General features: G+C 41.3%; 2 protein-coding genes across 5 annotated transcripts in view; one reads left to right on the forward strand and one right to left on the reverse strand.

Annotated features, from left to right (window-relative positions):
• The first annotated feature begins 2,116 nt into the window (after nucleotides 1-2,116).
• LOC139997919 (uncharacterized) lies at nucleotides 2,117-2,827 on the forward strand. The gene has a single exon (XM_072021986.1). It carries the CDS (start codon nucleotides 2,117-2,119, stop codon nucleotides 2,825-2,827), a length of 711 nt encoding a protein of 236 aa, XP_071878087.1.
• A 7,549-nt stretch (nucleotides 2,828-10,376) lies between these two features.
• Nucleotides 10,377-21,431, reverse strand: part of LOC139993061 (putative aminopeptidase-2) — a 73,126-nt gene continuing 62,071 nt past the window's right edge. For all 4 annotated transcript variants that reach the window (XM_072014491.1, XM_072014476.1, XM_072014470.1 and 1 more), the window contains 4 exons: nucleotides 20,948-21,115; nucleotides 15,437-15,589; nucleotides 15,274-15,352; nucleotides 10,377-10,826 (listed from right to left, as the gene is read on the reverse strand). In XM_072014491.1, the coding sequence (XP_071870592.1) occupies nucleotides 10,581-10,826; nucleotides 15,274-15,352; nucleotides 15,437-15,589; nucleotides 20,948-21,115 (646 nt within the window). In that variant the 3' untranslated portion in view covers nucleotides 10,377-10,580. The remainder of the gene's footprint in view (nucleotides 10,827-15,273; nucleotides 15,353-15,436; nucleotides 15,590-20,947; nucleotides 21,116-21,431) is intronic.

The following is a 21,431-nucleotide window of genomic DNA, read 5'->3' on the forward strand; positions in this document are numbered from 1 at the left end:
TGTTATGTATCGTAGATATAATATAGACAATTTTATACAATGTCGTCGTTTCTAATTTCATTGGTAGTGGCCAATATCTTGGTACGGGATTGGTTTCTTAGTTTCGTTCGTTTAATCAGTTATTGCTTTTTGGCCATAGTGTCGGCTTTTTTATTTCCAGATATGTCTTAATGAGAAGGATCCAGGTAAGTATCCTTGTGCAGTGTGTTGATTTTTTGGATAATTTGTACAACTTCGCGTTTCTTTAAGTTTTATTTTATTTTTACTACAGACTAACGATAGAAACGATGTTTAAAGTTAGACAAATTGCTAGGGGTAGATACTCGGGTGGCGGAGCTGTCGCGGACGAGGGTGGGCTTCACGATCGTTGATCTCGGGGCAGAGATTATGAGGGAGATGGAGGAGGTCGAAAGGATCGCCTCCGTCTCCAGTAACATGAAGGGCGCACTCGTGAGGCGGTTAAGGTTGGCCTCACGGAGGGTGAGAGCGTCAAGCGCTGAACTCCAACAGCGCACAGTAGCCGCTGGCGCCTCGACAGTGGCCGATCTCTGCCGCCCCCGTATCCGCGACGACGGTGTTGGCGATGACGACATGCGGATGGATGAATCCGTGAGAACCGAAACTTCCGATAAGGACGTGGGATCGAATAACGGTCAAGAACACGCGGACGCCGCGTATCTACGGGAGAGGGTGCGCTCTCTGGAGAGTGAGGTCAGTCGTCTCCAGGAGACGGTGGAACGGCTGACCGAGAGAAGTACAAAGGGGATAGGGCAAGCGGTGGCGACCATCACAAAGAGAGGAGCAAAAGGAAAACCCCCCGAGGCCCCAAGGGGGGTGACTAATGGACCCCCTTGGGAAACGTGAGAGTCGTGGAACGGACGTCGTCGTCGTTGCCGTTATCATCGCGGCAAACAGGGATCTCGGCATCCGGGACGGTTGATTGTAACAACAATAACTATAAGGGACCAAAGGCGAGGACGTTTGCCGAGGTGGCCGCCCGGCCTCCAGCGCCTCTCTGCACGGGAAAAGAACCCGCGGGGAGTTAAGAACACCAACAGGATGAAGAGGCGAAACGCTGATGGGCGGGACGCGCGTAAAACAAGTATGCCTACCCCCCCGCCCCACGGTACGCCGCGGTGGCGCTCACCGTGAGGGATGGCTCCGGTTTCACGTATAGGAACGCGATGTCGGTGGTCAGGAGAGAGATCAAGCTCTCCGATCTTGTCATCGCGGAGGTTAGACCGAGGAGAGCGGTTACGGGTGCTTTCATATTTGAGATCGCGGGCCAGGACGCTAGCAGCAAAGCGTCGCGACTGGCTGAAAAGATGGCGGATGCTCTTCGAGACTTCCCCGCCAAGATTACCGTACCGCGGAAGATGGCGGAGTTGAGGGTGACCGGGCTGGAGGATTCAATCACCTCCTGGTGGCGGTCGACGTCGCCGAGGCGGGTGGCTGCCAAGCCGCGGAGGTCAACGTGGGCGCTATACGCGCCGCTCCTTGGGGCCTCGGCTCGGTGCGGCTGCGTTGCCCGCTGACAGCGGCTAGGAAGATCGGCAGCAGCAGCGGCGGGGGAAGAGAGGCTGTGAAGCAAGCTCCACATAGGCTGGTTAGCGGCGATGGTCTCCCCTCTCCCTGCACGCCAACTCCAGTGCTACAAGTGCCTGGAGACGGGCCACTTGCACCGGAATTGTCCGTCAGCGGTCGACCGGTCGGATCGTTGCTACCGGTACGGCATGGAAGGGCATCGTGCAAGGGACTGCCTGGCGCGGGTACTGGGTAAATGCCCGGTATGCGCGGACTTGTGACTGCCCGCGTCGCACCGGTTGGGATCTCCAGCGTGTAAGTCACCGACCCGCAGGGGGAGGACCGTACAAGAGATAAGGCCCGCTCCTGACGAAGGCGGTGACGCGACGGCGAGTAAAGAGACGAAGCCTTTGACCGGCCCCACGGAGGCCAGAAGAGACATAGAGAAGGTCGGTCGTGACGACCGCGAAGGGAACGGCCCGGAGGAGGCTATGGAAACGGAGCCTTCCCCGACGTAAACGGAAGGAGAAGAGGTGGACGACACTCGTTCCTGCAGTGCAACCTCAACCACTCCCACCGGGCTCAGGACTTAATGCTCCAGAGCCTGGTGGAGCGGAGGATCGGCCTGGCAGTGGTGGTGGTGCCATATAGCATCCCAGATGCGTCAAGAGGCGCTGGGGACCTGCTCGGTTCGGTCGCCATACTCTGGACCGGGGTGGCGAGGAACCCCTCCTGCTCGATGATCGAGCAAGGACGGGGCTTTGTGGCCGTGAAATGGGATGACCTGACCGTGCTCGACGTCTACGTGTCGCCTAACATCAGCCGGGTAGAATACGCCTCCTTCCTGAACGGACTCGCGGCTTGCGTGAGGCGTCTGGGCGCCTATCCGTCGCTGATCCTCGGGGACTTCAACACTCACTCCACGGCGCGGGGTTCCCGCAGGACCAATGGAAGGGGGAGCGCTGTGCAGGACTGGGCGGCTGCGCTCGACCTCCGGCTTATCAACCGGGGATCGTCCAGAACGTGCGTGGCGTGGCGCGGCGAGTCCATAGTGGACCTCACGTGGGCAAACTCTGCCGCTTCCGGCGGTGTCTCGGGGTGGGAGGTGCCGGCCGAGGAAACACTCTCGGACCACCTCTATATCGTGATGGACGTGACAGTCGGTGGCGCGGAAGGCGACCATTCGTTCGGGTCGTACAGGCCCGAAGGCTCATCGGGGAGAAGAAGAAGGAATTTCTCGCGGTGGGCGGCGACTCACTGCGACGACGATGTCATGACAACGGCCACAATGGCCGTCGCCTAAGCTGAAGAACCCCCGGCGGATGAAGAAACGGAAGCTGGGGCAGCCCGTCTGAGGCGCGACTTGCACGCGATCTGCGATTCATGCGGTGTACTGGTGGTTTGAGGAGATCGCTCATCACCGCGAGGCGCGCATCCGCGCCGGGCGCCGGTATACCAGATCCCGGCGTAGGCGACGGGGGGATGAAGCCACGATGGCTTATTTGTACGACGCCTACCGCGAAGCGCGGAGACCTCTGCAACGAGCCATCAAAGAGGCGAAGAGACGAGCCTGGGATGAGCTTCTGGCCATCCTCGACTCCGATCCCTGGGGATGCCCGTACAGACTAGTGCTGAACAAACTCCGTCCTTGGGCGCGCACCCCCCCCCCCAGAACATGGACCCTCAGTTCCTGGAGGAAGTCGCTGGGGTCTTGTTTCCGGGAGCGGTGAATGAGGAGGAAGGCAGGACAAACGAAGAGCGCGAGCTACAGCTGCCGGGGAAGGAACCACGGTATACCGCGGGAAAGTGGAGCCCAGAATTGGCGATCACTGAGAATGAGATGGCCGGGGCTGTCGAGAAGATCGGAGCGCGGAATGCCCCGGGTCCCGACGGAGTTCCGGCCCGCTTGTGGAAGGAGGTCGTCGGAGTCTTGTCCCCGAGACTGAGAACTCTGTTTGACAGAGATGCCTGTCACGGGGCGAATTCCCCGTCCTATGGAAGGAGGGGCGAATGGTCCTGTTGCCGAAGCCGGGACGTTCTCCGGACTCGCCTTCCGCCTTCCGCCTTCCGGTCTGTGTGTCTGTTGAACCAGGCTGGCAAGCTGTTGGAGAGGGTTGTGGCTGCCCGACTCGAGTCGCATTTGTCCCGACGTGCTCCTGGGCTACACAACAGCCAGTTTGGCTTCCGGAAGGGACAGTCTACGGCCGATGGCATCGGCCGTGTCCGCATCCTCGTCGAGGGGGCCGTGCGGCGGGGTTACGTAGCATTGGCTGTGTCGCTAGACGTGGTCAATGCCTTCAACTGTATCCCCTGGGACAGGATAAGCCGGGCCCTCGAGTTCCATCGGGTGCCCGCTTACCTGCGGGGTGTGGACCGGGCCTTCCTCCGGGACCGTAGTATCGTCTACACCGGGCGGGGCGGAAGAATGATGGGGAGGGCGTTGTGCCGTGGTGTCCCGCAAGGTTCGGTACTGGGCCCGTTGCTGTGGGACATCGCGTACGACACGGTACTTCGGGCACTGATGTCCCCAGACTCGGCGCTGACGTGTTACGCCGACGACACGTTGGTGCTGGTATGGGGATCGACATGAGGTAGGACTGTCCGTCTGGCAGAACTGGCGGTGGCCTGCGCGGTCGCTGCGATCAAAGGGTTGGAGCTGGAGGTATCCCCCGAGAAGTCCGAGGCGATATGTTTTGCCGGAAGGCCGATTACGGGACGCCTTCGGCGGACTACCGCCTGAGGTTGGTGGGGGCAGAGATCGGGGTCGGGACCAGTATGAGATATTTGGGCCTGATTCTCGACAGCCACTGGACATATTCGGCACTCACTTCGAGCGTCTAATACCGTCGGTCGAGGCGACGGCGAACGCCTTAGGACCCGCGTTGGCGTGTTGTTTCGCTGGTACAAAGAATTCTGCCGGCAATCGTATGCCGGTGTTATAAACCATTTCGTCTGCCGTTGCGTTCAGGTCCTCCTTGATAGCGGTTCTTATGCCTAATAAAACAATTGGTAAGATTTCTACCCAGTTGCTCGTATCGTGACATTTGATTTCTGCTTTTAGTTGTCGATGTAGGCGCTCTACCATCCCGTTGGACGCGGGATGATAGCCTGTCGTGCGAAAATGATTAATGCCGAGCAACCGGCATAGTTCGTTAAATAAGTTTGATTCGAACTGGTGTCCTTGGTCAGTCGTTATTTTTGAAGGTACGCCGAAACGAGCTATCCATGTAGTGAGGAGAGCCGCGGCAACGGTTGTCGCTTCCATATCGACGATGGGAATGGCTTCGGGCCAACGCAAAAAACGGTCGATACACGTTAGACAATATCGGTAGCCCTGCGAGTATTGCATCATGACAATGTCTAAGTGTATGTGTTCGAATCGTCCTGCTAATTCTCCGAATGTTCCGATGGGTGAGGATACGTGTCTGGTAACTTTACATTGTTGACACAGGATACATTGTCGTGTCCAAGTCCGGCAATCTTTATTTACTGCCGGCCAGACGAAACGCGACGTCACCAGTTTTTGCCTGGCACGTATCCCTGGATGGGAATGTTCGTGGAGCGAATTAAATACGTCGCGCCGCAAGAACAGTAGTTTCGGTACGTACAGTCGTATAATGTCGCCTGATACGTCGCAATATATTTCTACGTTGTGATCTGTATTTTCTTCCAGTCGCGGGGAGACGCGATCGCTTGATGTAGCGCGTCAATGGGAGTCGTAAATTCCTGTTACAATTGCACGAATCGACACCACGAGCAGGGCGATCCCCTTATTTCTTTTGGGATAATAGGGGTGATTGGTTTTTAATATAACTGGAATCCACAGTTATATAATATATATATATATTTATTTACACTAGCCTACAATAATTATTGCGTCGACAGAAATTGTTTGACTACGTCCTGTCGGAAAGCACAGTAATTGATTAATCCGAAGATTGATCGATTTGATGGATAGAACGCCGAGAACTTGACTTTTGATATTTATCGATGTTCGTTGAATTCGCGATTTTATCCGTTAGGGTTTAAGATGTATGCGGTATGATTTCTGAAGAAAGACTAACTGCCCTATTTCTTGTCCTCTCGGGGAGACGACCCCCACTGCGCTCGGATCACGCCACCGCTCGCGCCGATGATCACGTATGCTGACTTCTTTGTGAAATTAAAGAACGGATCGAATCGACGTTTCTGGAACTCGCGGCCAGGCGGAAACCATGCGCTCGTCGATACATTGTATGCTCCGTCGGGAAGATGAGACGATTCGTGTATGACGCTAGAGGACCGCAAGAGACGGTTAGAAACACGATCCATATCAAGCTTCGCGACGTAACATGGTCAGAGAAACGAATTTTCTTTAACCGTAACGCGGATGTACCGGATTTGACGATGTCGCGTAGTTCGTTGCCGTTTTATTGCGCGGCGGCGAGAGTTTGATAATCCACAGACTTCCCTATCGCTTCGATTCGTGACAGATCGTTGGCTACATTGTTATCAAGCCCTTTTATGTATCGTATGTCGGTAGTGAATTGTCCTATGTAATCCAAGTGTCGATATTGTCGCGACGAACACTTATCGGGGTTTTGATTGTACGCGTATGTAGGGGGTTTGTGGTCCGTAAAAATTATAAAATTTCTCCCTTCTATGGTGTGTCGAAATCGCTTGACCGCGGTGTACATAGCGAATAGTTTGCGATCGTACGCGCTATACTTTCGCTGCGCGGAGTTCAAAGGTTTGGTAAGGAAACCTAACGGCTGCCAAGTGTCGTTGACACGTTGTTGCAGGACCGTTCCTAATGCATTGTCGGATGCGTCTACCGCGAGGCTAACGGGTACGCCAGATATCAGATGGGCTAACATCGTGGCGTTAGCAAAGGCGCGTTTCGACTCGCGGAAACTAGCTTCGGTTTGCTTCGACCACTCGATGAGCGCGTTGCCCTTTTTTCCTCCTTATAATAAGTCATGACATAACAATCGCGGGAAGCGGTTCGTCTACAATGGCGTCAACGCGTTCGGCTAGCATTTAACCGTTCAAACAAAATCCGCAAGTGCTCGCGGTGTTCTTCGATTTCGGAGACTATTCAGAAATCATCTATATATGCGAATACGAAATCTAAATCACGGGTGATTTCGTCCATGAATCTTTGACACGTTTGTGCGACGTTTCGAAGCCCAAACATCATGATAACTGCTTCGAAAAATCCAAAAGGTGTCGTGATCGCGGTTTTCTTAACGTCTTCGGGCGCGATCGGGATTTGATGGTAAGCGCGGACAAGATCGATTTTTGAGTATATTCGCTTACCGTGCAGATGTTGCGCAAAATTTTCGATATGCGGTGGGGAGTACCTGGCGGGTACGGTGCGGGCGTTCAACGCATGATAGTCGCCGCATGGTTGTAGGCCTCCGTCCTTGGTACGACGTGTAGGGGAGATGCTCATAGACTTTTCGATGGCCGCATCACTCCTTGCTAGATCATGATTGCAAACTCCGCTTTAACCTGTTTGACTTGATCCGGTGCGAGGCGGCGGGATTTGCTGTAGACGGGTGAGCTGGGTGTGGTTTCGATGTGGTGTACCACACCGTGTCGAATTTTCTCTCGTTCGAAGACCGGCGGACGAGTCAGATCAGCAAACTCCGCCAAAAGCCGATGGTAGACCGATTCGCCGATTATGGTTTTAATGGATGCTTCTTCGGTTGTGGCAGCATATCCCCTTGATGACAATTGGGTTGTCGTGTCGAGGAGTTGTTTATTTCGCGGGTCCATGAGCAACCCGTAGTGGCTCAAAAAGTCAACGTCGATGATAGGCGTTTGAACGTCGGCTACAACGAAATGCCATGTGAAAGCTCGTCTAAGGGACAGGTTAAGGTTAATGGCAATGGTACCGTGTGTTGCGATACGCATCCCATTGGCCGCGAATAGTTCGTACGCGTTTTTGTTCGCGTGCCCGTGTATTTTGCTGTGGGGATATACACTAATGTCGACGCCGATGTCTACGAGGAAGGATATCTTCGTTCTCTTGTCCGTGACGAAGATGCGGCGGGATCCCAGGTCGTCTGGCGCTTTTACGGACTGCTGATCCCGTTTCCCTGCGACCATTTGCACGGGGACCGGCATTTGTGTGCGCGATCCCGGAATGTTCGGTGATAATAACAAAGGTCCTGCAATCCTTTTCTCGATCTTGATCTGCTACGTCTTCTCGATCGCCGACGAGGACGATGATCAGAGACTCAACGCGTTTATTTTAGCTTTTATTTGGGTCATATCGTCTTTTAACGTGTTGAGAGAGGCGAGCCATTCGTTCATTCTAGAGTTTTAAGGAGGTGGATCGGTTACCGTCGTTATTCGGGCGGTGTGCTGGTAATCCTGTCCAAATTCCTCTGCAATGGAGGTCCACTTGCTTCAATAGCTTTTCCGGATCAGAGTCGTCGACTGCTGCGAGGATGCGCCTAATGCGGGCGGGTAATCGTTCCTCCACAGCGAGAGGATGAAATCGTCGGGGGTGGAGGGGCTCGCAAGTCTTTTAGGATGTTGATAAAATTAGGTTGGCTTCCGGTAGCCCATCTCCTCGCTCTCCACCATCTTCTTTACCCGTGCGCTGTCCGTATCGGTTAATATGCGAATAAGCTTGCGTTTCAATTTCTCGTAGCTCCCGGTGGCTGGAGGGTTCGCCAATAGTTCGTCGACATCCTGTAGGTATCAACTGTCGAGGCATTTAGCTAGAATCACAAACTTTACTTCGCCGTCCGTGATCCGCGCTACGTCGAATTGCCCCTCCAACAGGGCAAACTACCCTGTGATGTTCGTTGGCAACAACGGATACATGGTGATCGCCCGATTGGCCAAATTTCCCTGATTACTATTTTCCATAGCATTGACACACTCAGAACCGCGTTGATTGAAATTTCAGTGGCAATATCACGGTCACCTCTGTCACTATAAATCACGTCAGGGTCACCAGTTTGAGGTGGATAGGTCGTGATAGGTACTGAAGAATCACTCGAATATATTTAACAATAGATATTTATTATAATGTATTGTCTGTGTACAGGATGAGTAGAACTCGCGGTTACTATTAACGGTTCGCGGTTTGCGATTACAAGTTCGAACTCGAGTCGATGCGTTTCGATGTGTGGTACAAGTTCGGATGATGATTGTCTATTTGTCCCTTTGGAGAATTTTAGTTAAATAAATCCTAAGATTTATAGCGGGTCTTTAGGCTAGCTGAAAATATTCTGAGGATGTATCGACATCTGGCAATCATCTTGTCCGAAGATTAGGGTCTTTGTGTAGCAAGCCACGGGATAGAAACCGTTGGAAAGTTTACTGTTGAGTGCCGCTACAGATCTATCAGTTTCGTAATTTCTTGTGTTTCCTACATAACACTTTCTCTACCTATAGCCGAGGCCAATATTTGTAGACGACGATGAGGCGTCCACTCCAGGCGATCGAACTTTACATTTTTAAAAGTAAAGAAAGATATAATTTGTTATTCACGGCAATTTTTAAAAGTAAAGAAAGGTATAATTTGTTATTCACGGCAATATAATTTTCCAACAATAAATGTAATTTTAACATTAACGATAAATGAAGAAAAAACACAACAAAATTTGGTGTTTATTTTCAGTCTTCAAATAATGTTGAACAAGAAAATAAATATTTACAATTGTCTTCTTTTTGTTTAGTAACTCTAAATTAAAACAAAATTATGTTTCTAGATACTATAGTTGTCGGGACAGCGTGTTTTTTTCCATGAGTTATAGCTTTTGCGCGGTGAAGTCATAAATCGTGAATCCTCGCGCGATGCGCTGGAGCCCTCTGATCGCCTATTGTAAAAATGGAACAACTTTGTATGTTTTCCAACTTTTATGAACATCAATACAAAAAGAATCCGCGTATAATACAACTAATAAACTGTAAAACGACGTCTGTTGCATCTTTTAGCGTTTAATAGTTCGGCGTTGACGATTTTTAAAAGAATACCTTTCTTGGATGCAATTGGTCCTAGAGAAACGTCTTTTTTTTCTGAAACGTATTTCACTGTAGTAGGATGAAAAGTGCGAAGGTTATCGCATTTTTCAGTTATGTAAAAATAATTATCGCTGTGGTTTAGTTAAGCAATTGAATGAAAAAATTTTTGTTTCATTGTGCAAATTAAAAATTTCCTATTTCGTAAGTTGACAAGTCGATTGTTTTAAAACTAACAAACGGATCGATTCAAAATATGTCACACTATTTTGGTATGGCTATTTATATATCACAGAGCCTCGATATTCTACGACTATTTTAATTAAAGTTATAAGCGATTTAAGAAAACGGACTTCTTCTCACTTTTTATTAATTTGCGACCTAACAATAGGCTTATCGTAATATAGTAGGACTTATTTTAAAGATAATTTTATTAGATACAACTGTCTAGTGAAACTCTTTTATTCGCGACAAATAATTTCTGACGTATACAGCGAAGTGTAAAAAAAGGTCGTGTTTTTTATGTTTAACCAATATTTGTTTAAAAAGTACCGGTGGAAAATTTTTTCAAAGTCGCTTATTTTGTTCCAAATATCGCTCGGAATCAAATTCTACAAAAACATTTCTACTATCAATTTGTTCCTGAAAAAATGTTAATTCGATTCAACTATCGGTAATTAATGCTATCTAAGACGCAGCTACGTGCTACGTACGGTCGAGGAGATTTCACCACGTTTTTGCTTAAAAGTTATACCTTATATTTCTGTTCGAGTTATACGTTAATATAGTTCATAAATGATATTGTTTGTTTAAACTGTGGTTATTTACTTTATCCTGTGTCCTACAATATGAAGAGTGAAAATTAGAATTCAGATGAAAATAAAAAATCATTATTATATTCTTAAAATAATGTACATAACTTTATTTTAAAATAATACCGTTAATACTAATTATTTAAATTTCACAATATATTTAAAACATAGTTTACAAATTGTTTAATATGCATATATATTAATGTGCATATATATTAATATAATGCATTCGAAGAACGTATGATATATACCTTTATTAATATACACATATGTATGTAATATCTATTGACTCATTATGTAAGCAATTAACGAAAATACTGTCATAGAAATTATACTTAAGTTATTCGCAACAACTGTAGGAGCTGGATTTTTATCTTGTATAACATGAATCATTTCTCGCAACCAATCATTAATCACACTGGAATGATTTCGATACCATTGTAGGTTGCTCGAAGCAGATGTATTCGCAGCTTTGATGCTTGCTACTATATTTGAGATGTTGCCCACTTTGATACTTAACTCGTTCAGCTGCAATATTTGTTAAAACAATAACTATATTCATATATTGTTGAAATTTTGTTGGTAAATCAAATAAAAATAAATAAATAAAGACATTAATATATACTGTTTCTCCTTTGATCTGATTTTATTACTATGTCGTGAGTTGAAAATTATAACGTTGTAAGCCAAGATTTTGAAAATTTGCATTTAGTCGCGTATTTCAATTCTTACAAGCATTATTCCTTTAGCTTTATACCTATATATATAAATTTTGTATAAATATATTATGTGTATTGTACGAAACATTTCGAAATTTCACTAGCACTGTAATGAGAGGCAGCACTATCATGATTATATTGGTAAAATAATAAATCTGAAAATATATACAGGCTATTCGGCTACGGGTGTAAAAAATTTAAAGGCTGATTCTTAAAGCTAAAATAAGATGAAAGTTAAGAATTGCGTTCTCTGCGTTGTTTTTTAATTATTGGCAATTAAAAATCACAAACGAAACGAGGTGAGCCTAAGCATCGAGGTGCGCAGGGATCCTTAAATCGAACGATACGTGGGCAGTAGCTTATCTTGTTCCAGTTATACAAATGTGTGTGATTCATTCATGACAGCGTTCGACCACATTTAGTGGCACCTCAAGAATACTTAATGCGTATGTGATTTTTCTGTAGACACCCGCGGACCGGACAATCGCGCTGCATGTATGAAGTTTGTATGATTATTGTTTATGTATACTATTATTTATTAATTATTTATGGAGGCAAAGGATTAGGATTTATACTCGAGGAAAAGGAAAGAATAAGGATTTATATTCGAAACTTCCACGAGGCGCTTTTCCATATGTTGTTACGGCTTTTAAAATGTGTAGGTAGAAATAATTTAATCTATGATGTTTCACACAAGACGTCGTGCAAGTTACTTTACGTCTTCAAACATCATAATCTTCTTCTTTACGACTTCTTCGAGGTAAGCTGTTGGCCATGTATCTTTAGATTTGAGAATCCCTGTGCATTCTGCTGTGTAGACTAACCTACTGTCGTTCGTGTAAGGACGTTTGTTCGCGAACAAAGATATTTCGACTAATTTTTAATTGTTAATAACTAAAAAACAAGGCCGAAGACACGATTTTTTTTATTCTTAATTTTCATTTTATTTTAACTTCCAGAATCACCCTTTATATTTCTCTACATCTGTAGCCGAATGCCTTGTATAGTGGTTACAACATATTTAATAATAATAATCCTCGCAAAGACCATCAAGATATTTAAACAATCCATTATTAATTACATTAATAAGCAATAATATCAAGTATTAGTGTGATAGTAAGTATTAATAGTAACAGAAGAAAACATTTGCATACGCACATACAGGAAAGCTTACTTAATAAAGTCCAATAATTCTTTCCATAAAACAGAAAAGACAATTCTTATCTTTTTATACTAATTTTTTATTAAATATATATTTGCAATAAATGTGTTGTAATCTTATGTACGGTTATTTTTTATTAGCTCTATAATTCTACCAGTATAATTATGATCTTCGCGTTTCACAATGTACAGTACTTATAAAATTTAGAAAAGTTTCATATGATGTACATAATACGTGTAACCACAAAAATTTTTTGTGCTATTTATTCGAGTACCTTCAGTATGTGTTCTTTCAATGTTAAATACTTTGGGTCAATGTAATGGTTTTATAGTAATAAATGTATATCATTGTTTTATAAAAAATAAGTTAGATCACTATGAGTTTCAATTAACTGTATGTTAACAAATAATTTACAGATTGACAAAAATCTATTTCTGTGAAACTTGTATTTATGTTGTGTTTTTAAATTATAATGTAGGCTTTTTCGCAATTTTATGGCTTCTAATTCGCATTCTATATGTAATAAAGAGCGACAAGTCTAAAAAATCGTTGACTTTGAAGTATCAGAAAAAATTGATTTTAAAAGTGAACTTTTTTACGATAAAAGTGTTATTATTCTATCTAGTAAATTATTAGTACTTAACAAGGAGATCGTTATAATTCAGAAATTGTATTAGCTCTTTTTCCTATAATAAATAGTATTAATATATACTTATGTTGAATATATAGTAAATTTGTATTGTACGCGCGAGAGTGAGGGAACGTAGAGCAAAAACACACCCAAGTATGTATCCCCTCCCTAGTATGTGTATAAGTGTCGCATGATAGCCTAGGCCTCCGTTGAAAAAAAAGAGCTGTGCAGTGTGAAATGGTTCTGTTCGTTTGCTGATTTCTTCGGGTGATATAATTAAGGAGTGAGTTTTACGAAGTGAAGAAACGTTCGAAGAGAATAGGAAAATTTCAAATACGTAGGAACGTTCGAGAATAAACAAGGAATTAAAATGGAGAGAAAGGACATCACGATACCGGTGTTTAATAGAGAGGACTACAGGGTGTGGAAGAAAAGAATTACGATGTTTCTGAGGCTTAAATGATGTGATACTATTATAACTAGGGTAAAGACTAATACAGATAATGCAGACTGGGATAAAAATGATCTGAAGGCAATAAATATAATTTATTGTGCAATCTCAAATAAGCAATTAGAATTTGTTAATATGGATAATGAAAAGGTTCGACGGATGTATTTGAAGGAATCACAACACTGCAAATTGTGAGCAGAAATAAACTGGAAAAGATGAGGCTTGATAAGTACAGTAATTCAGCATCATTCTTTAGCGATTTTGAAAAGTTAATAAATGGATTAAAAAATGCGGGTGTACAAGTAAAAGAAAAGGAAAAGCTGAATTACATGCTAAACTCGTTACCCGAAGCATATAGCTATATAGGAGATGTAATAGATGCCTTCAAGGACGAGGATCAAACAGTAGCGTATGTGAAAAATAAAATCGAAATAGCTGAAATGAGAAATAAATTTAATCAAGGAGAAGGAAACACAAACGCATTTGCTGTAAAAAGTTCTGCCTGAACAGCCGAGCTAGACAAATATGAGAAACTGTGTTTCAGTGAAAGTGCGACAAGCAGTGAACTTAGGTGAACAAAAACACAACAAACACTGGCAAATAGTAAACCTACAAAATGTAACAGCAAATATCACTGTTGAGATATGTATAATTTTCTGTGCTGTACTGGGTTAAATGCGTAGTGGCGATACTTGTATGTGAGTGCCAATACGTGTGTGTACGCAGCGTCTCGAAGACAAAAGAATGTAAACGGAACAGTCGAGAAAAAGTTGAGAAACAGTCGATTAATAGTCGGGTATGGAAGAGAGTGCTGAGACGCGTGCAAGTATGTATCGATGAACATATGAGGAATCGTCCATGAAATAAATATGTTATTGTTTTAATATTAATTCTCAATATTAATTAAGTGTTCCTATAACATTATTTCGGCTTCAAAGATCCACAATTTTCAACAATCACCTATCAAAATAACGAATAAAGATGAAATATATTATTATTATTATAAATTATTATATAAATATATATATTGTATATATTATAATTATATTATTATATTATTATAAATATATTATTATTATTATAAATAAAGCTACAAATGAAATGGAAACGATTCAAAACCAAGAAGAAAATAGCTACGATGACGAACTATCATACCATGATGAACATTGGAAGACGGCAACAGCGCACAAAAAGCGTAAAATAATATCAGGCCCAAGCACCATGAAAACATCACATACAGAAAAGCAACAATGGCTACAAAAAACCCCACTCCCAAATTCATTCGGTTCAATAATAGAAGAAATAGGAACGAACCCAAAAGAAAAGGTCACAACTCATATCACTAAACCACTACCGATTTACATAAATGCACAAATAATAGATCCACTAATTGAATTATTGAACTACACTGCTGGGAAAGAAAACTACAGTATAAAACAATTGAAACTAGAACAAGTGAAAGTACAAACAAAAACTCCAGAAATGTTGAGAGAAGTGATGATAGCATTAAAGGAGAAAAACGCTGGGTATTGTACATACCAGCTCAAATCAGAAAAGCTATAAAATAGTAATTAGAGCATTGCACCCAATGACAAACACAAAAAATATATATGAGGAATTAGCAAAAATCGGACACCAAGCAAGAGCAATAAATAATATAACCAGATATGATACAAAACAGGCATTGCCACTAGTTCTAATAGAAATCGAGCCTAAAACCAATAAGAAAGAAATTTTCGATATTAAAGACTACATAAACATATGTACGGTGACAACAATACGTAGACACAAAAAACTACTGGAATAGAAGCCCGACGTGTGTCAAATATGCAGAAAACCACCTAACAACAAACTGCCCATACACAGGAAAGCTGAGAAATTCGAAGTGTATAAATAAAAGACGACATTATTTGTGGAATCAAAGAATAGCTTCATGTGCATTCTAGGAATTTTTGCACTTTTACATGCATAATCGGCTGCTGTGTGTTCATAATAAACGTTAATCAATATACCTTTGTAATTTGATTCTCCACTGAAATATGAGATGCCAGTTTAGAAATTAATTCTTCTACACCATCCCAGTCCTCGTAACTGAAAATAGAACAAGTATATAATATTCTCTTTTTCTACATTAATTAAATGCGTATTGTTTCGTGTAATCATTTATCAACTTACAAATTATATATATTTTCATAATTATTAACTAGGTAGTCTAACATCACATCCACTCCAAATTTTCCAGAATTGTAGACAGAAGCAAGTACGGTGCTAACATCTTGCTTCCGAATATTAGAGGTGTAGTTACATGTCAATGCATGTTCAATATAGCTGCAGCAAAATAAAAAGGTTGCTGATTGTAATAAACATTTCTAATGTTTTAAAAATTTTTACTTATTGATAGCCGATGTGAATAAAAAGCTCGGACGATTGCAGAACAATTTAAATATCACTATCATTAATAGGTATAATATTCTTAATGTTATCGTCAACAGTGACTCTTATTAATTCGAACAATGAACAAATTATATTAATTCTAATTATTAATTTTGTAAAATATGTATATAATATGAATTTTTAATCACACAAAGGTGTTTATTAAATAATTTACTAAATAACACAAATTTAGGTGTTCTTCAATTCGTATATTCGTAAATTATATACATATTTGTATTTTTAATACAAATTGTAAATCATAAATTATTTGATGAATAATAAAAATTAGATCAAGTACTTTGTTACTATACTACCACAAATTATAAATCTTTTATACTCAAATCATATACTCGTATAATCATATACACTCAGATCATATACTGAAACCTGGCTTGTCGCACCAGTTCAGAATTGTGTCTAGACTTTTCAATTAAGTTTTGGTACAGCCTTGTGTTCGATGACGTAGATGAACAGCCTTTATTTAATCATTTTATAAATACAGCATAAATAAAAAAGGCTAATAGTTCCTTACATCATGTATCACTATCAATATTCACGTGTATGATGACGTAAACAAAAAGCCACAAAACTCAACTGGAATTTAGATGTTTATTTCATATTTGTTTATTATATAAAACATTTTGAAATTGTATGATATACCTAACATTTCACACCATTTTAACCCTTCGATAGTGTGACGAAGTGTGGAAATTTGAAAATGTACGATTTAGAATATAATTTCGTCAAGATACCATATCACAGTCTTCTTTCAACTGCCGAAGTGTGCACACGTGTATCTAATGCCCAGTGAAGTTCACAATAAGTTCGAAAGTGAGTGGAAACAGAAACAAACCAAGTGTTTTCTAAACTTACTCGTGGAAAATCCAACACTTCAAATCTCTAATTCATATCATAGCCTCTCCACTAGTTATTTCAATTTGAATTAACTAGCTCGAAGATAGTCCAAGTAACCAGATCAGGCCTTCACGAACAAAAATATAATTGCACCGTTCTACCTCCTCCGTGGCAAAAGGATAATATCACCCATCTTCCAAATCACACCAACAACATCAAAAAACGTAAGCTTAATTCAGTCAAAAAAAATGTCAACACTATTCAGAACGAACCGTCCACAAGACTCATTACCATCCACAACAGATTCGCAATATTAGAATCTACAGACAATTCTATGGACATAGTTGAAACATCAACAATTCAACACACACAAAACAATCCTCCTCTCCCACCAATCCACATTGATGATGTTATCGACATTCAAACAATGATAAAGTCTATAGAGAAACATATTAACAAAGAGGATTAAATACTAAAAATTAAAAACAATCAGGTTAAAATCTTGCCAGCCAATTCAGACTCCTACAGAAAACAACAGAGTTGCTAAAAACTCTGAACGCAAACTTCCACACATATCAACTGAAACAAGAGAGAACTTTTCGTGTGGTACTACGCAACATCCATCACTCAGATAACTTAGATGAACTGAAACTTGAACTCTTAAATCATGGCTACGAAGTAACCAATATTAGCAACATAAGACATAGAATAACAAAAAACCCACTATCCTTATTCTTTATTAACCCAAAGCAAAAACCAAATAACAAGGAAGCCTATAGTATCAAACGTTTAATGAATTTGGTAGTACAAATTGAACCACCTTTTAGACAATAAGAGATAGTCCAATGCAAAAGGTGCGAAAGGTACAGTCACATGCAAAAATATTGCAACCACAACCACCGCTGCGTTAAATGTGCAGGTATTCACCCTACAGATCAGTGCACTAAATCTTCAGAAACCCCAGCAAAGTGCACCTTCTGTCATGGAGAGCATCCTGCGAACTATAAAAGTTGCACAGCCTATAAGACCTTGTACAATAATAAGTACTCCAAACCCAGAGTTAAGGACCTAACCAACCAAGCGTTTAATCCACAAAAATTCACTACCCCTCCATCTGTTACGCACAGGCAGATCAAGGAAATCAAAGCGGTCCGAAAATCCATAGTGCTCAACCACAAAATAGTGCTCCCAGTTCACAAGACACGGATAACTTCAATAGACTTAAAAAATTAATCGTCGAACAAACAGAGCAAATTAATAACTTGCCATCATTACTTACAATCATCGTGGACAAATTAATACGCTCCGACGTAAAATAAAACCAATACGCATAGCTCTTTGGAATGCTAACGGTCTAGCTCAGCATAAATACGAAATAGAACTCTTCCTAAAACAGCAACAAATCGACATAATGCTCATATCTGAAACTCATTTCACCGGTAACAATTATCTGAAAATAAATGGTTATAACTTTTACCATACCCGACATCCCAGCGGAAAGGCCCACGGCGGCATCGGAATTATCATCAAGACCAGCATAAAACACTATGAGCTTCCATCATTTCAGAAGGACTATTGGCGTGGTCCAATCACCTCTAAAAATCAACTCTTCCGTGGAACTGTCTTCAGATCATTCACCCGTCATAGCAACAATTAATTCAACAATTATCGTAAACCAACTGAATGGCTTTATTTATAACCAACTCACATACTTGCAGCTCTTTAGAGAAGTATTCAATCATTCAACATCAGCCTTAATATCCCTAAAAACAAACGAAGATATAGAAGCAGCCACGGAATATTTAAACACCAGCATAATAAACGCGATCCGTTCTTCCACTCCTACTAAGTGTTTTGTCAATAAACAGGAATACCCTTATTACATATTAATAAAAATCGCAGGAAAACTTAGAAGAGTATGTCAAAGATTTAGAACGCCTGAGGACAAGCGTAAGCTAAATAACGCAAAAAGAAAACTAACCAAATTAATCATTAAAAATAAAAAAATGACTGTTTTCAAAAACATCTTGCTAATCTGTCTCCCACAGCTGACTCCTACTACTCACTACGGAAGGCATCCAGGAAACTCACTCGTCGTCCGCAAATAATCCCTCCAATTCGCTGTCCGCAAGATGGATGGACGCGTAGCCCTATACAAAAAGCCAACTTGTTTGCAAACCACCTAACTGATGTCTTTAAACCGTATTCCTCCACCATTGCAGCCGAAATAACGGAATACTTGCACTCTCCCTTCCAGATGTCTGCTCCTATTGAACCTTTCTCATCGCTGGAAGTTATAGAATTAATACGTCGCCTAAACCCCAGGAAAGTATCGGGACATGATCAGATAAGTAAGAAAGCTATCAAAGAGCTTCCCAAAAAACGGATTGCCCTCATCACCTCCACTTGTAATGCAATTCTTCACCTTCAATACTATCGTAAATCCTGGAAAATATCATTAATTACCCTTATCCCTAAACCTGGAAAACCAATACACGATACTAGCTCTTATCGCCCAATTAGTCTTCTACCCACTTTGTCCAAACTATTTGAAAAGATGCTAACTGAACGACTCCTTCCAGGCGACTCTTAGACTCTTAGAGGAGTTGAAAACAATGCCGGATCATCAATTCGGCTTTCGGAAGCAACATTCTACGATAGAGCAAATTCCTCGTTTAACTCATAAAATCACCCAAGATTTAGAATGGAAAAAATATTGCACTGCGGTATTTATGGACATTCAACAGGCATGCGACAAAGTATGGCATGCAGAACTTTTGTTCAAACTAAAGAAAATCCTACCACAGACCTACTACTTCATCCTAAAATCCTACCTAACCAATAGACAACTCATCGTAAAACACTCAGACGCTATAACCTCAATATTTCCAATAGAACTTGGCATACCCCATGGCAGTGTTCTCGGACCCCTGTCGTTCACCATCTATACTGCAGATTTACCAATTTCGACAGAGATAACCACATTTGCTGACGATGCAGCCTTATTAGCCTCGTACTCAGACCCGACAATTGCATCCTCTACTCTCCAGCGAGGTCTCGACTCTATGGAAGAGTGGTTCCACAAATGGCGCTTCAAAGTCAACGAAAACAAATCTAGCCACATAACTTTCACGTTACGAAAACAAACTTGCCCACAGGTGACGATAAACAATATACCTATTCCAGATAAAGAGTCAGTCAGATATCTGAGCATGACTCTGGACAGAAGATTGACATGGAAGTAACATATCTTAGATAAAACCAAACAACTCAAAGCAAAATTTAAATATTTCTACTGGCTCATCGGCCGACGTTCCAACTTAAACACGCAAAGTAAAATTACATTATACAAGGCCATATTAAAACCTGTTTGGACCTATGGAACCCAACTATGAGGAACAGCAAGTAATTCCAATATAGAAATTCTCCAACGATTCCAATTGAAAACCTTTAGATCCCTAATAGATGCACCTTAGTACGTCACCAACGAAACAATACATTACGACCTCAAGATACCCACAGTCAAAGAAGAAATATTCAAATTCAGCAATAGACACAGCACAAGAGTTAACAACCACCAAAACCCTCTAATTACTCGACTACTTGACACGTCGGAACAGATCAGCAGGCTAAAAAGACATTACACCTTAGACCGAAGCACTAGATTCAAGTAAAATCAAACATACGATAAACACTTATTAATCATGTCATAGTACCACGCAAGATAAATTTACTTAAAATTCTCTACGAGAATTGATTGTAAATTAAACGCAAATAAAATAAAAAAAAAAGATACCCTACAATTCTGGTGTTACCTACAAAAAAGACTTTCAATTTTTTGTAGGTAATAAATATTAATAATTACGTTACATATAATGATATCTGTGATAACAAATTTGACTTATTATGTACAATTTCAAATTCGTTCCAAATTCCATCAATACGATCATGACAGCAATTATGTCTACAGTAGTAATGAAATCTCAGTATGTTTCGTATAATATGGATAATATATTCATAAAAATTTTCCATAATATTTAAACTTTTATGAGCTGCTATATAAGCAATATTTATGCATACTAGTTGTTATGCGTTTGTATACTGCCGCTAACATAGACAACATTTTTACAATATTTTTCCAAATGCAAATATTATTGAAAGGCGAATGAACTTATCAGATCTTCTAATATATTCAGATAGAATAAGTTATATCATTCCTTTCGTTAACTTACGATTTGTTTAAATATCGTCAGATAAATTATTTTATAATTTTGATATGAGAGGCTTGTAGCTACTTTCCCATTGAATTATATGTATATGTATTATGATCTTTGCTGAATTAAGCTTTATGTAGATTTTTAATGTAATAATTGTTTATATAGTATTCTTTAAACTTACGAATTCAATACTTCTTTGTCCATGGAGCAACCTAGTGCCTCTAATATGATTTTCTTCTCCGAAGCAAAGTTTGTCTTCAAATATTGATCCCATAGGAATTCCCACTCTGCTAGAGATCCACTTCTTATGGCTGTACAATAAACAGCTGTCCTGGCATTTGGTGAAATTCTGAAAGTTATATCTCGAATGAAATAGGTTTCCCTATCTTTCTACCGATGTAATTAAATAGTTTCTATATATTAATTTATTTTATAATGTATACATATTATAATGTATACTTTATAATCTATAACCTAGCTTATTTCACAATTTAGATTTATCGTGATAAATCCTAAAAATATATTAAAAATGATGTTAATGCACCTAAAATATGTTATATCATTTTAACACGTCCAGAGGTTGATAAACAAATTTCATCAACACGAAGTATTATATAATCGCATATATAAAATAATACTTATCAAACAATGTACTGTATTCTGTG

Source organism: Bombus fervidus, chromosome 2 (assembly GCF_041682495.2).
Source record: "Bombus fervidus isolate BK054 chromosome 2, iyBomFerv1, whole genome shotgun sequence".
Taxonomy (NCBI): Eukaryota; Metazoa; Arthropoda; class Insecta; order Hymenoptera; family Apidae; genus Bombus; species Bombus fervidus.

Coding starts and splice junctions, on each gene's coding strand:
- LOC139997919 (XM_072021986.1), top strand. CDS start 2,117: ATGCTCCAGAGCCTGGTGGAGCGGAGGATCGGCCTGGCAGTGGTGGTG.